General features: G+C 42.6%; 1 protein-coding gene across 3 annotated transcripts in view; it reads right to left on the bottom strand.

Moving 5' to 3' along the window:
• Positions 1-6,391, bottom strand: part of RBM25 (RNA binding motif protein 25) — a 42,331-nt gene extending 35,940 nt beyond the window's left edge. The window contains exon 1 of one of the 3 annotated variants that reach the window (XM_067557861.1): positions 6,178-6,391. Coding sequence is in view for 2 of the 3 variants with exons in the window: in XM_067557858.1 (XP_067413959.1) it covers positions 1,252-1,272 (21 nt within the window). In the remaining variant the exon portion in view is untranslated. Of the gene's footprint in view, positions 1-1,251; positions 1,278-6,177 lie in introns of those variants that run through there. The other 2 variants (XM_067557858.1, XM_067557860.1) reach the window with 2 other exon arrangements.
• Between the last annotated feature and the right edge of the window lie 6,600 nt (positions 6,392-12,991).

The following is a 12,991-nucleotide window of genomic DNA, read 5'->3' as shown; positions in this document are numbered from 1 at the left end:
CCAGGAGATTGTTTTGGGGTGGGGGACACCAAAAAACAGAGAGAAGGAGGAATTGAGTTAGTAGGATTTCTCCAACAACAATTAAGAAACTCTTGGATGAGGGAGAGAAGGGAGCATGTACTCCTCCCTTCCAGCAGTCAGAAGGGCTTTGGTTGTTCAAGTTTATCAGTCACCCACTTACCAAAGGCCGATACAGAAAGATCCGAGCATCTAAGCAGAGTCCAGAGAGAACACCCTAGTAGGCATCCCAGTTCAGGGTACTGAGCTTCTCACCAGGTGATGCCCTTCCATAGGGGCCTACAACTAGGTCTGATAAATGTTTCATGCTCTGTCCTCTCAATAGGTATATGGTAAACTTCATATTTCTCCAAAGTGTTAAGAAAATGTGTGAAGCAAGTACTTAAAAGATCTCAATATATTTTCACAAATAAGAAGAGTGTACAAGTGTACATTATAGCTCTTATTTTTATATTACCTTATGTAAAGTTAGAGGTGGCTTTCATTAATATATTACATAGTAGGACTTTGAGGGAAAATGTGCCTACATAAAATCTGTCACTGATTAGAGTCCAGTAGTTGGAGAATAGGTGTCTACAACAAAGAAGTCACCATCACAAGTGACGCCATTCCAAATACTCAAACAACATGGAGTCTGTACCACTATCTTGTTACGAAGCACTTTGATTACATCAGGTTTCTGACAATCAGCAAGAAAGCATAGGAAGCTTGCACTGCTGCTCTCATGTTCACATTCTGTGGCTAAAGAAACTAAAATTTCAATTATTCAGAGTACTTCTGAACAACTTTAAATATATATATTTTTTAAAATGGTGGGTGAACAGACAAGGCTGTATGTAGATTACTGTTTCTAGTCATGAGAAATTCACAATGTAATTAAAATAATCAAGGACATCTTTAATTTTAGGCAAAATCTGGTGTACATGCAGACATATTCAAATACTTATTTTAGTAGGGTTTTTTGCCAGACTCAAACTTAGAATGCTTTACTGAAAGCATTTACTTGTAGATTATATCAGAATTGCTCAGGTTAAAAGGATGTTACAAGTATTCTGCTGGTGATCTGAATATTATGTTATCTATATTGTATTTTGTTAAAAATGTGCAGTCTTTTCACCACATCAGTGTTTTAAATACTTTCTAAAACAAGCAAAACTCCTAGAGCAAAAAACTTTACACATTTATGGCAGTATGAGTCTTTAATGTCTCATCCTACAGACCGGTCAGCCTCACCTCAATCCCTGGAAAAATCATGAAGCAGGTCCTCAAGGAATCCATTTTAAGGCACTTGGAAGAGAGGAAGGTGATCAGGAACAATCAACATGGATTCACCAAGGGCAAGTCATGCCTGACCAACCTGATTGCCTTCTATGAAGAGGTGACTGGCTCTGTGGATGTGGGGAAAGCGGTGGACGTGATATACCTTGACTTTAGCAAAGCTTTTGATATAGTCTCCCACAGTATTCTTAACAGCAAGTTAAAGAAGTATGGGTTGGTTGGATGAATTGACTATAAAATGGGTAGAGAGCTGGCTAGATCATCAGGCTCAACGGGTAGTGATCAATGGCTCGATGTCTAGCTGGCAGCTGGTAACAAGCGGAGTGCCCCAAGGGTCGGTCCTGGGGCCAGTTTTGTTCAACATCTTCATTAATGATCTGGTGGACGGGGTAGATTGCACCCTCAGCAAGTTTGCAGATGACACTAAGCTAGGGGGAGTGGTTGGTAGCCTGGAAAGTAGGGTTAGGATACAGAAGGACCTAAACAAACTGGAGGATTGGGCCAAAAGAAATCTGATGAGGTTCAACAAGGACAAGTGCAGAGTCCTGCACTTAGGACGGAAGAATCCCATGCACAGCTACAGACTGGGGACCGATGAGCTAGGCAGCAGTTCTGCAGAAAAGGACCTGGGGGTTACAGTGGATAAGAAGCTGGATATGAGTCAGCAGTGTGCCCTGGTTGCCAAGAAGGCTAACAACATATTGGGCTGCATTAGTAGAAGCATTGCCAGCAGATTAAGGGAAGTGATTATTCCCCTCTATTCGGCATTGGTGAGGCCACATTTGGAGTAGTGTGTCCAGTTTTGGGCCTCCCATTACAAAAAGGATGTGGAGAAGTTGGAGAGTCCAGCGGAGGGCAACAAAAATGATTAGGGAGCTGGAGCACAAGACTTATGAGGAGAGGCTGAGGGAACTAGGCTTGTTTAGTCTGCAGAAGAGAAGAATGAGGGGGGATTTGATAGCAGCCTTTAACTACTTGAAAGGGGGTTCCAGGGAGGATGGAGCTAGGCTGTTCTCAGCGGTGGCAGATGACAGAACAAGGAGCAACGGTCTCAAGTTGCAGTGGGGGAGGTCTAGGTTGGACATTAGGAAAAAGTTTTTCACTAGGAGGGTGGTGAAGCACTGGAATGGGTTACCTAGGGAGGTGGTGGAATCTCCATCTTTGGAGGTTTTTAAGCTGCAGCTTGACAAAGCCTTGGCTGGGATTATTTATCTGAGGTTAGTCCTGGTTAGTCCTGCTTTGAGCAGGGAGTTGGACTAGATTACCTCCTGAGGTCCCTTCCAACTCTATGATTCTAAGAGAAGTGATTTAGACAATCTGAGAAGGAATGATTTCTGATGGTTAGAGCCAGGATCTGAAATCAGGGCCAGCCCTACTATTGACTTGTTCTGTAACCTCATGCAAGAACTTCACATTTGGACTTCAATTTCTCTATCTGGGAAATTGGGATAATACTTGCCTACCTTTAACTACCTAAAGGGGGGTCCAGGGAGAATGGAGCTAGGCTGTTCTCAATGGTAGTAGATGACAGAACAAGAAGCAATGGTCTCAAGTTGCAGTGGGGGAGGTCTAGGTTGGATATTAGGAAAAAGCTTTTCACTAGGAGGGTGGTGAAGCACTGGAATGGGTTACCTAGGGAGGTGGTGGAATCTCCATCTTGAAAGGTTTTTAAGGTGCGACTTGACAAAGCCCTGGCTGGAATGATTTAGCTGAGGTTAGTCCTGCTTTGAGCAGGGGGTTGGACTAAATGACCTCCTGAAGTCCCTTCCAACTCTCATCTTCTGTGATTCTATGATCCTAAGTAATGCCACCAAAAGAGAATAAATGCCCTTTTATAAGTTGTCCTCAAATGTTTTGCACATTTTTCATTTCATTTAACAGTATAGGTTATCAAGAAAAATATTTTAAAAGATTACAGAACAGGATGACTTATGGAAGAGGAAACTGAGTAAGAAAATCATTCTGGTCAGTATTGCTATAGAGTTCAATGTATGCAGGGGTGGGGTCTAAATTAGGTCAACATAATCCTCATTCTAGAATTTTATGATATTTTGAGGTAGAGAAAACAGCTAAACCTACAGTTTGCCATCATTCTGAGGTTCCGTTATCATATTCTTGATCCACAACAAATCAAACTCAGAGGTCAAACAACATTCTATGGAAATACCTCTTCCTTCTAGCCCTTTCACGTTTTTTCTGCAAAGCCAATTAATGGTCTCATTTTTACGGCATCACACACAATAACCACAGGTAAATAGACTCAGTCTCGAAGGTCAGAAGGGACCAATATGAACATCTAGTCTGATCTCCTGCACAACGCAGGCCACCCACTCCTGTAATAAACCTCTAACCTATGACTGAGTTATTAAAGTCCTCAAATCATGGTTTAAAGAATTTAAGGTACAGAGAATCCACCAGCAAGTGAGCCGTGCCCCATGCTACAGAGGAAGGTGAAAAACTCCCAGTCTTTGCCAGTCTGCCCTGGGGGAAAATTCCTTCCCGAGCCCAAATATGGTGATCAGTTAAACCCTGAGTATGTGGGCAAGACTCACCAGCCAGACACCAAGAAAGAATTCTCTGTAATAACTCAGAACCCACCCATCTAGCATCCCTCCATTGGCATATCTACCACCAGTAGTCAAACATCAGTCAATCCAAGAACTTCATTAACTTTTTCCATGGCCACATCACATTGGCAGCTCATAGACATCCTGTGATCAACCAATATGCCCAGGTCCTTCTCCTCCGTCACTTCCAACTGATGCATCCCCAGTTTATAGCAGAAATTCTTGTCATTAGTCCCTAAATGCATGCATGACCTTGCACTCACTTTCCACTATTAAATTTCATCTTATTTTTATTACTCCAGTTTACAAGGTCATCTAGATCTTCCTGTATGATATCCCGATCCTTCTCTATATTGGCAATACCTTCCAACTTTGTGTCATCCGCAAACTTTATTAGCACATTCCCACTTTTTGTGCCAAGGTCAGTAATAAAAAGGTTAAATAAGATTGGTCCCAAGACGGATCTCTGAGGAACTCCACTAGTAACCTCTCTCCAGCCTGACAGTTCATCTTTCAGTATGAAATAGTAAAGATAAAACACACATATATAAATCAATAGCTGAAATTAAAACTATTTCTGAACTACACAAAAAAAGTCTGCTGAACTTTGTGTCAGAGCTGATCTAGATATAGCAATAATACATTGCCACAAGCTGAGGTCTTGTTTTCACTAAGCACTATAGCAGTGCAACTGCAAGTGTAGACATTACCTACATGGACAAGACAGCTTTTCCCAATAGCTTAGATGCTCCACCTCCCAGAGAGGCAGTAGCTATGTCGACATGAGAACACCATTGACATAGCGCTGTCTACACCTGGAGTTCACTCAGTACAACTGCAACATACTTATACCAACATAAGTTTGTAGTATAGACCAGTTTGTCTCCCAAGCTATTGCCTTCTATGCAAGCAAAGTCTGCCCAAGAGGCAGCACACTCAGCCAAAACAGCAGATAATTGCCCTTCCCATAACTCCTTCCTCCATGCCCCGCCCGCTCACTGCAATGCAATGATCACACTTTACTGTTTAGCCCCTGATCCTGCAACTTTGTGTGCCCACACAAAGCTCCACTGTCAAAGAGGGGGCTGCCTACACCCCAATCCTGAGAATGGTGAGGAATCCTTCTTCTCCTCCCACCATGATTATGTCTCCTCTATGTGTCTAGAGCTACAGCGTCCCAATGAGTGGGCATACTCCTTTCTCTGGAAATTTTTAGAGAGGAGCATAGAAATCCAGAACACTATGTGCAAAGCAATGGCTGAGGGGATGCCTGGATCCCATAAAAAGTATAAAAGACTGATTTGGGTTTTTCCCTCTCAAGGTCTGGCTGGGCCTAGAACCTTAGTTTCCATATTTATTGCACTGCACTGGTAGTGGCAGCTTATCTTCACCTCAGAAAGTGATACAGAGACTGTGTGTGCATGTGTGAAGTTGTTAGACATTCCCCATTTTAAAGTAAAATTTAAGAGAAGACCTTTCCCCTCCAACAGCGAACATCTCCATCTCCCTCTGAGAACTTGTCTAGACTTATCTGGGAAAATGAGTGCTTAAAAACATTTACTAACACTTTTAAAACACTTGACTCCTTAAGAGTCAGGTTTAAAGTTTTGGGGTTTTTTTTATCACCTGTTAACATTTTTTAACATGACCATCCTTGTCCACAGTAAGAAAAAAATCATGCTTCACATCATGTTAAAATGTTCTCTCACATGATATGTTTTCCTAGTATAGATTTGACCAAAAGCAATTAGCTAATTTGCTTTTAAGCTTTGTCTTGGTCAATCCTAGTGCTATCCACTGCCAGCTAGCATGTTCTTAAACACCATGGATTTTGGCCAGAGTAGGTGCTAAGTGGCCTTAGCTGACACGTGTTGGCTAACACCACTCACACTCACCACTCCCTCTACACAGAGCCAGACAGTGAAGGGGGTGGTGAAGAGATGGCCTCCCTCCTCCTCCTCCATGGGGGGGAGGGGAAGGCTGAGTTCCGCGTTTCCAAAAGGAGGGCAGGTGCCCCCCCCCCCTCTCAGCGAGGGGGTGTCCCCGCCTCCTCCTTCCTAGAGACTCTCCCCTAGATTGCTCCTCGGGGGTGGGGGGAGGGGGCGGATATCGATACACACAACCCGTGCGAGACTCACCCCCTCCTGCTCCTCGGTGGAAGGGGCGGGAGCAGATTCTCCCTCAGCTGGGGGGGGGGAGGGGGTGCGGGGAAAGTTCCGCCGCCTTGGCCCGGGGGATTGCATCTCCTCTCTGCGGGCGGGCGGGCGGCTGGGGGCCGCAGGCGGCTTCTCTCGCCACCTCCCCCGGCACTCACCTTCCTTCCCTGAGGGGCAGGAGCCGCGTCCGGGGCGCCGCCTCAGCCTCTCCCGCACACGCCAGCCGCGGATGGGGAAGGCCTGTCCCGTTCGCTGCCTCCGCCGGGCTTGGAGGCCTCTAGGCCGCGAACACACCGCACGGAGCTAGGAGTAGGCGCGCCGCCGTGCTGCGCTAGGAGTCACGTGAGCCACCCCTTCCGCCAGCGGGCGGCCCGGCCGTACCGCGCCGCCCGATCATAGAGGTGGCCTGGGCGTTGGGAGAGAACGTCGTCCGCGGGCGGCGCTACGCGCACATAGACATAAAGCGCATCTTACCATAGAGTGCCGCATGGTCATGGATAGAAGGGCGTAGGAGGGAGAGGGGCGTGTTTCCACCCGGCGCCATCTTTGCTGGGGGCAGCCAGGAGCGGTAACCTAACCGCTTGACCCTTACTAGAGTCGCCATCTTGAGGTCAACAAGTGGCTCGAGACGAGACAGACCCGAGCGGGGTGGGGTTGCCTGACACAGAAGAAGCCCTGTCCGACCCTGAGGCATCACAGTGACCGGGGGGGTTACCGCCCCCTCCCCCTCCGCTCAGTCATTGTGCCTTCCCTCACGCTGTGTTGGTGTAACACACAACAGCTACTGCTGGTGGGGCCTGCTGTGACTTGGAGCCTCAGGCAATTGTCAGGCTTGTCACCCCTCAATGCCAGCCCTGCACTTGTGACCCCCCCATAATCCATCCTGCAAGCCCTCTGGGGTTTCACAACCCCCAAGTTGAGAAACTGATATAAATGAGTTGACGTACCCCCTGGAAGATCGCTGTGTACCCCAGGGGTACATATATCCCTGATTGAGAACCACTGTTGTAGACTATTAAAAGGTAGGCCGCAGGAAGAGTAAATTTGAGAATCTGAGAATCTGTTTTACGCATAATTCAGCTTGTCACATAAATCATAAAAAGCATAAACTACCTCACTATTTCTTTAAGATTTCAATGAATTATATACACAATACATAAAGACAAGACAAGTCTTTGCAGGATCAGGGCCTAAAGATGATCAATCCAGTCCACCCACTTTCAAGTCAAGGGGGAGTATTCACAGCAAACATCTTTGTATACACAACAGCTAGCGCCCCAAGTCAAAGAGAGCAGCAGGTGCTCACACTACAAATGTACAGTTGCCTTGTGGTTAGTTTACTTAATGTTGCAATATTGAGAAGAGAGGTTCCAAGTCAGGTTTCAGAAGAGTATGGGATAATATTTATAACGAGACAGGTAATGGAGAGAACAGTGCTTGAGGTTAAGTTGTGTCCTGTGAAGGAGAGATCTATTTCACGTATTTTGTTACAAATACAATGCAGGAGAAAGTTGCCAGATGTACTAGATGAGCAGTTGCCTTTACAGAAAGCCTGCTAGTGCTTGTTGACCCTGCCTTGTAGCGGCTGAGACAATATTTCAGTTGCTATAGCACATTTACTCTTTGTCTTCTGCTAGCCAGATTGTCAATTGTAGCAGCAGGTTGTAACATTCAACAATGAGGTCCCAAACTGAGTCCACTAACTCATTTCATACAGACTCCTGAGCAGCCAACAGGCCAGTGGAAAAATCAGTCTAGTACACCATTTCCCTTTAAGCTGTTTCTCTTAGATTTGTATAAATTAGCAAAGAGAATTATATATTTGCATATGTACAAGGCTGAACAGTGTTGGCAGTCATACAGTATTTTATGAATACCCGAATCTTTTAGAAGTAACATTTCTTTATTATAGGCTGTTAACTTAGATAATATACAGAGTAGTTACAGCTATTTCTCCATACAATTTATACGTCCCCATAACTAATCAATACAAATGTAACAGTTGCACTATCTAGAACTATTAGTCTTGAAAATGTTTTATGAACATTCATTTATACACACAGGAGACTGTGAGGCAGACAAATCTTATCTTAATTTTCCAGATGTGAAAACTGAAGAAGAAAGAGAAGCAGGATTGAAAAACTTAAAATTCCTGGTTTCCATCTCATATTTTCAGATCACAACTCTTTGCTTACTTCTTTTGAGGCTATAGTCTTTCTGAAAAAAATTTAAAATTTAAATTCACAATACACTTCCAGAGATACTAATCATTCACAAGACAATTGTAATTTCCCCCCATTTTGAACCTTACTAAGAAATCCATGGTATTTTGGTACTTTGACCCACACAGACACCAGTTCACCAGTTCACACTTAATTAGGTACAGACGTCTACCTGTTGCTCTTTTCCGTAAATACTTAAACTCCACCCTCCCCCATCCCAACTAGTTTCTCTGATCAAGAAACTACATAAGTTGTCCATGCATAGAGTTGATCAATAACTCTTCCTTCCCACATCCACTTGTTCACCCATTATTTCAATATTATAAATAATATCTTTCCCAAACCTAGCCAAATATGTTGATTATGTTGACCCTTCCTTTGGGTCAGAGACCCCACTTTCCAGATGCCAAACACATATTCAGTTTATCCCAATCCAATTTATGTTTACTGGCTGTAGGCCCAGAATACTTTGCTCAGCATAGCCTCGTACATTACTTAGTTACCAGAAAAAAGAAAAGAGAGTTAACTTTCCTGCAGAATGTATTGAATTTCTATTTCCATTTTTGAAGTTGTGGTTTTTATAAATATATATAGTATCTGTTAGATAGATGGAGGGCAGCTATACAGAGTGCAGAGTTAAAATTGTTTCTGAAATATGCAATGCAACATTTTCCAAATTTAAAGTCAGCACTAGAACTCAAGTCCTTAGCTCCAAAATCTTTGAGTTAAAGAAAAATCTCTATTATGGTGGTGAAGTATAGGTGAATCCTTATGTTCTTTCTAAGCTGCAGCCAACAATCAAACGGTAGATTGCTCTCTCTCACACACACATTATAATTAACTATTTACACCCTATTTTCTTCAAATGCATTGGTTTTCAAGGAAGGGACAGAAGGCCCAGGAATTGTCACAGAGTTCACTTTAAAGAGTTTCCTCAGTCAAGAGGAGTTTGGGAAGTCAAGAAGAGTTTGGGAAGGCAGTGAGGCCTCTAATGATATAGAGCCTAGCTTATCCTGAAAGAGAAGAATGTTCCTAGCTTTGTAGATCCTGGGATCTCTACATTGATTTAACCCCGTCCCCTTTCTTCCCTGGTAGCACAGCTCCCTCACATCCAATGGTAGTATTGTTCCTCTTTCCCTCCCCCACCATGCTTTTCTGTTCTCCATCACTAAACAGCAGATTCTAGAGGGAAATGAGTGGTAGTTAATGCACCTTAAAGCTTATCTGCAAGGCCCCAAAGGACTTTTGATGCATGAAGTGAGGCAGGGGTCTTGTGGAAAAAATAGTATTTGACTATCTAATCAAAGGGCACAGAGAACCTAAATGCTGTTATTTCCTAACTTTTGAGTGCTTGATTTTGCAAGTTAAATAATGTTAATGAATATGTAATTCAATTAAAATAAAATTACATGGTGAAACTTGGGAGCAATACAAGTGGAGAAGATGCATTTGTTTTCAACATAAATCACTGGCATTATTTAGGAAAACAGGATTATCTAATTAGGTATTCCTGGTCAGCTGGTTTTAAACAAAACTTTGTAGCTAAAGTCAGATAAACTCTGAGTAGGATAATTAATAAAATGTTAACTGGAGCTTATGCATATATGCAAGTAGTTCAGTGGTTAGAGATGGAGAGTGGGAATCAAGAGATAAAGGGTCTCTTCTGAGTTCTGTCATTCGCTTGCTGTATGGATTTTCAGATCCACAAAAGGACTTTGGTGTTGCAACACTTGGAGAGAGACAGACAGGGGCTCTATAGCACTCTCTCTATTTCTCTCTGGCCCAATACATATTTAATTATTTATACAAAGTGTAATAGCATCAACAGGAGAGATTGAATGAGAACCACATCAAAATATCCCATAGTCCAGGGGTTAGGGCACTCACCTATGGAGTAAGAAACCCCTGTTCAAAATCCCTCTCCTCATCAAGCAGAATGGGGAATTGAAGTGGGGTTTTCCACATTCCAGATGACCATCTTAACCACTTGGCTAAAGGTTATAAGGGAAGCCTCCTCCCAGGAATTTTGTGTGGAGTTAGGTGTGCTCAGAACACACCTTCTAGACTAGGCCCTGCAGGTGTTGCCCTGCCTTTCTTCGTTTGGTTTGAGAATTGTGCTGGGGTGTAGGCATGAGAAAGGCATCCACATGCCTGCTTGAGGAAGCAGTGAGCATGCGCAGAGGCAGAAACTTAGCTGCCTGGGGAACTGTGACAGCAAAAATTTAGGCACTGAATGAGTTTAGGTGGCTATAAGGTTAGGCAGCAGTTAAGTGAGGATTTAGTGGATCATAGAAGTACAGATTAGGTGCGTAAATCACTTAATTTAGTGCCTCCATTTCCCCATCTGTAAAATGGGTGAAATAATTCTTGTATGTTTATAATACCTTCCCCCCACGAGGATACATCACTTAATATTCATAAGTAAACCAGAAACTTAAAACATTTGTTAAGTAGGGAAGTGTTATCGTCTTTTTACAAGATGAAGACATTGAAACAGAAAGAGAAATGGCTTGCTCTAGGTCACCCAGGAGATGAGTATGGAGCTGGGAATGCAGCTCAGGTGTCCTGACAATGTGCTCCAGCCATTCCACACTATCCTCGCTGTGCATACTAGTGAGCCTGCCCTAATTCCTCTTTCACTACAAAGCAATGAGCACTAAAGTATTATTTAACATTGGTTAAATCTGCACTGCTTTTTATAATTATTTTCAGTCTTCTAAGATGCTGTTAAAACAATTGAAATTAAAATTTAAAAGATTTTTAACTATGATATTTGACAGTGGTTTTGCATATCTACATATTCTTTTCAAGAAGTTTGGCAACTACCAAAAATCTGTGTTCTAACATAAACTAGCTAATCAGGACAGGTGGAAGGTTGATAATTCAATATGGAAGATATTGATATTTGGAGACCGTATTCATTCAAGAATATTTGGATTCTGAAAAAAAAAAAAAAAAAAAGGTAAAATGATGGAATTTGGCCAGAAGAATGAGGGAACAGCCACATAACAAGAGCAGGCAAATGGGGAAGTGAGTTTGTTTGTTTTTTTAAAGTTGTTCTCTGTAGGGATGCTCATACCCTTTCAGAAAATAGGCACTTAAGAAACTGGACACAAACAGTACTGGTAAGAAGATGGATGGTATGAATAGAAAATAAGAGAACTGAAGTTTTTTCATTATAATGTCAAACAAGATGATCCAAGCATTACTGTCACCAAACATGCAGTCAGGTTCAAAAAAGGATATATTTTTCTAGGTATGAAGCTTGACAATACCAAAGACCTCTTCCAACAGCAACAAACTGTTTCCAGCCATTCCAGCCCCAGAGCACTTGAGGCATGACTATAAAATGACTGTCATATGACAGCCTAAATCCAACCAGTTTGGTGCAGAATCCTGCACCACAGAAGTCACTGGGCATAGGACCAGGCCAATACTGAATAATGTAATAGAGGTATTTAAAATAATGATTGGTATAGAGAAGATAAATCAGGCTTCCCTATTTACCATCTTTCCTAGAATAGAAGAGCAAGAGGACACCCAATGAAATTAAAAGTCAACAATACAATTTAATCCACACAATTTACCTGTGCAGCCAGACTTATCAATTGACCGTAAGGATTTTACATCATCCTCTGAAACATTAGGCCTTCCTGTCTGCTGTCAGAAACATGATATGGGACTAAATTGGACCATTGCTCTCATCTAGTATAGCAATTTCTAGCTTTCCTGTGAATAGTTTTCCCTCTCAATCTTGTGTGGCGAATGCTGTGCCTAATATTCAGCTGCCAAACATTTTCCATTTGCTATTTGAAGACATTTGGCTCAAGAACTGGAGTTGATATTCATAGTCTTCTGCAAATTTGATTCACCATCTCTACAGACTATCAATTACTCAAACAATTGAATGCAAACAGATTACCATATGATTCTGAAATGGAACAGGAAAGACATTTAATTATTATGCTACTCTTCTCATTGTTTATTCTCCAGCAAATCTAAGACCAAATTGTGATGATGGGTAGGGGAGGGTGGAGAAACTACATATGCACCCCCCCCCTTACCAATATGTAACAGACTTAGGTCCCATCCACACCACATATAGAGCTACATCGGGGCGGGGGTGGGATGGGAGAGGGTTTCTAGTTACAATACACTTGTCTGCTGACACAGTTAAAGCACACTTCCTTATTTGTAGTACAGATGGGACTTAATTTGCTTAAAAAACATCCCTGAATTGTGTTAGAGCCTTGGACACATCCAAAGCTTTAGTATGATTCAAGAACACTGTTAAGGTCTCATGTATTGTAAGGTAGGCTCCTGATACATCTCTGGTTATCATGCAGATGATCCCATATATGAATTAGACATTGAAACCAATCCATTTATATAATTCAGTATCATCTGGAAAATGTTTGTGTATAATCAAACCAGGGACGCCAAGTAGCAAAGCACTTGTTACTCGCATTTGAGACACAGCAGGCTTTTCATGGACATGGATGCTGAAAGTGTTTGCGAACACCACTTTGAAGAGGGAGGGTACATTTCATTCCAATAGTGGGTAATAATGTTCTTTCCAAGGTCAAATAGTGATTAAAGTTCACTAAAGGGAGTGCAAGGGTAAAATAATCCATCTCTCTATGCAAACCAAGGAGAAAAAATTATCTGTGGTTCAGACACAGGACTGGGAGTTTGGGGATTTGGATTCTATTTCCTAGCTCTCCTGAAGCCTTTCTGTGGGACACTGGGC

Source organism: Emydura macquarii, unplaced genomic scaffold (assembly GCF_026122565.2).
Source record: "Emydura macquarii macquarii isolate MOO-44397 ecotype Brisbane River unplaced genomic scaffold, CSIRO-AGI_Emac_v2 contig_1876, whole genome shotgun sequence".
Lineage (NCBI taxonomy): Eukaryota > Metazoa > Chordata > Testudines > Chelidae > Emydura > Emydura macquarii.
This window is presented reverse-complemented; position numbering and strand designations above follow the sequence as displayed.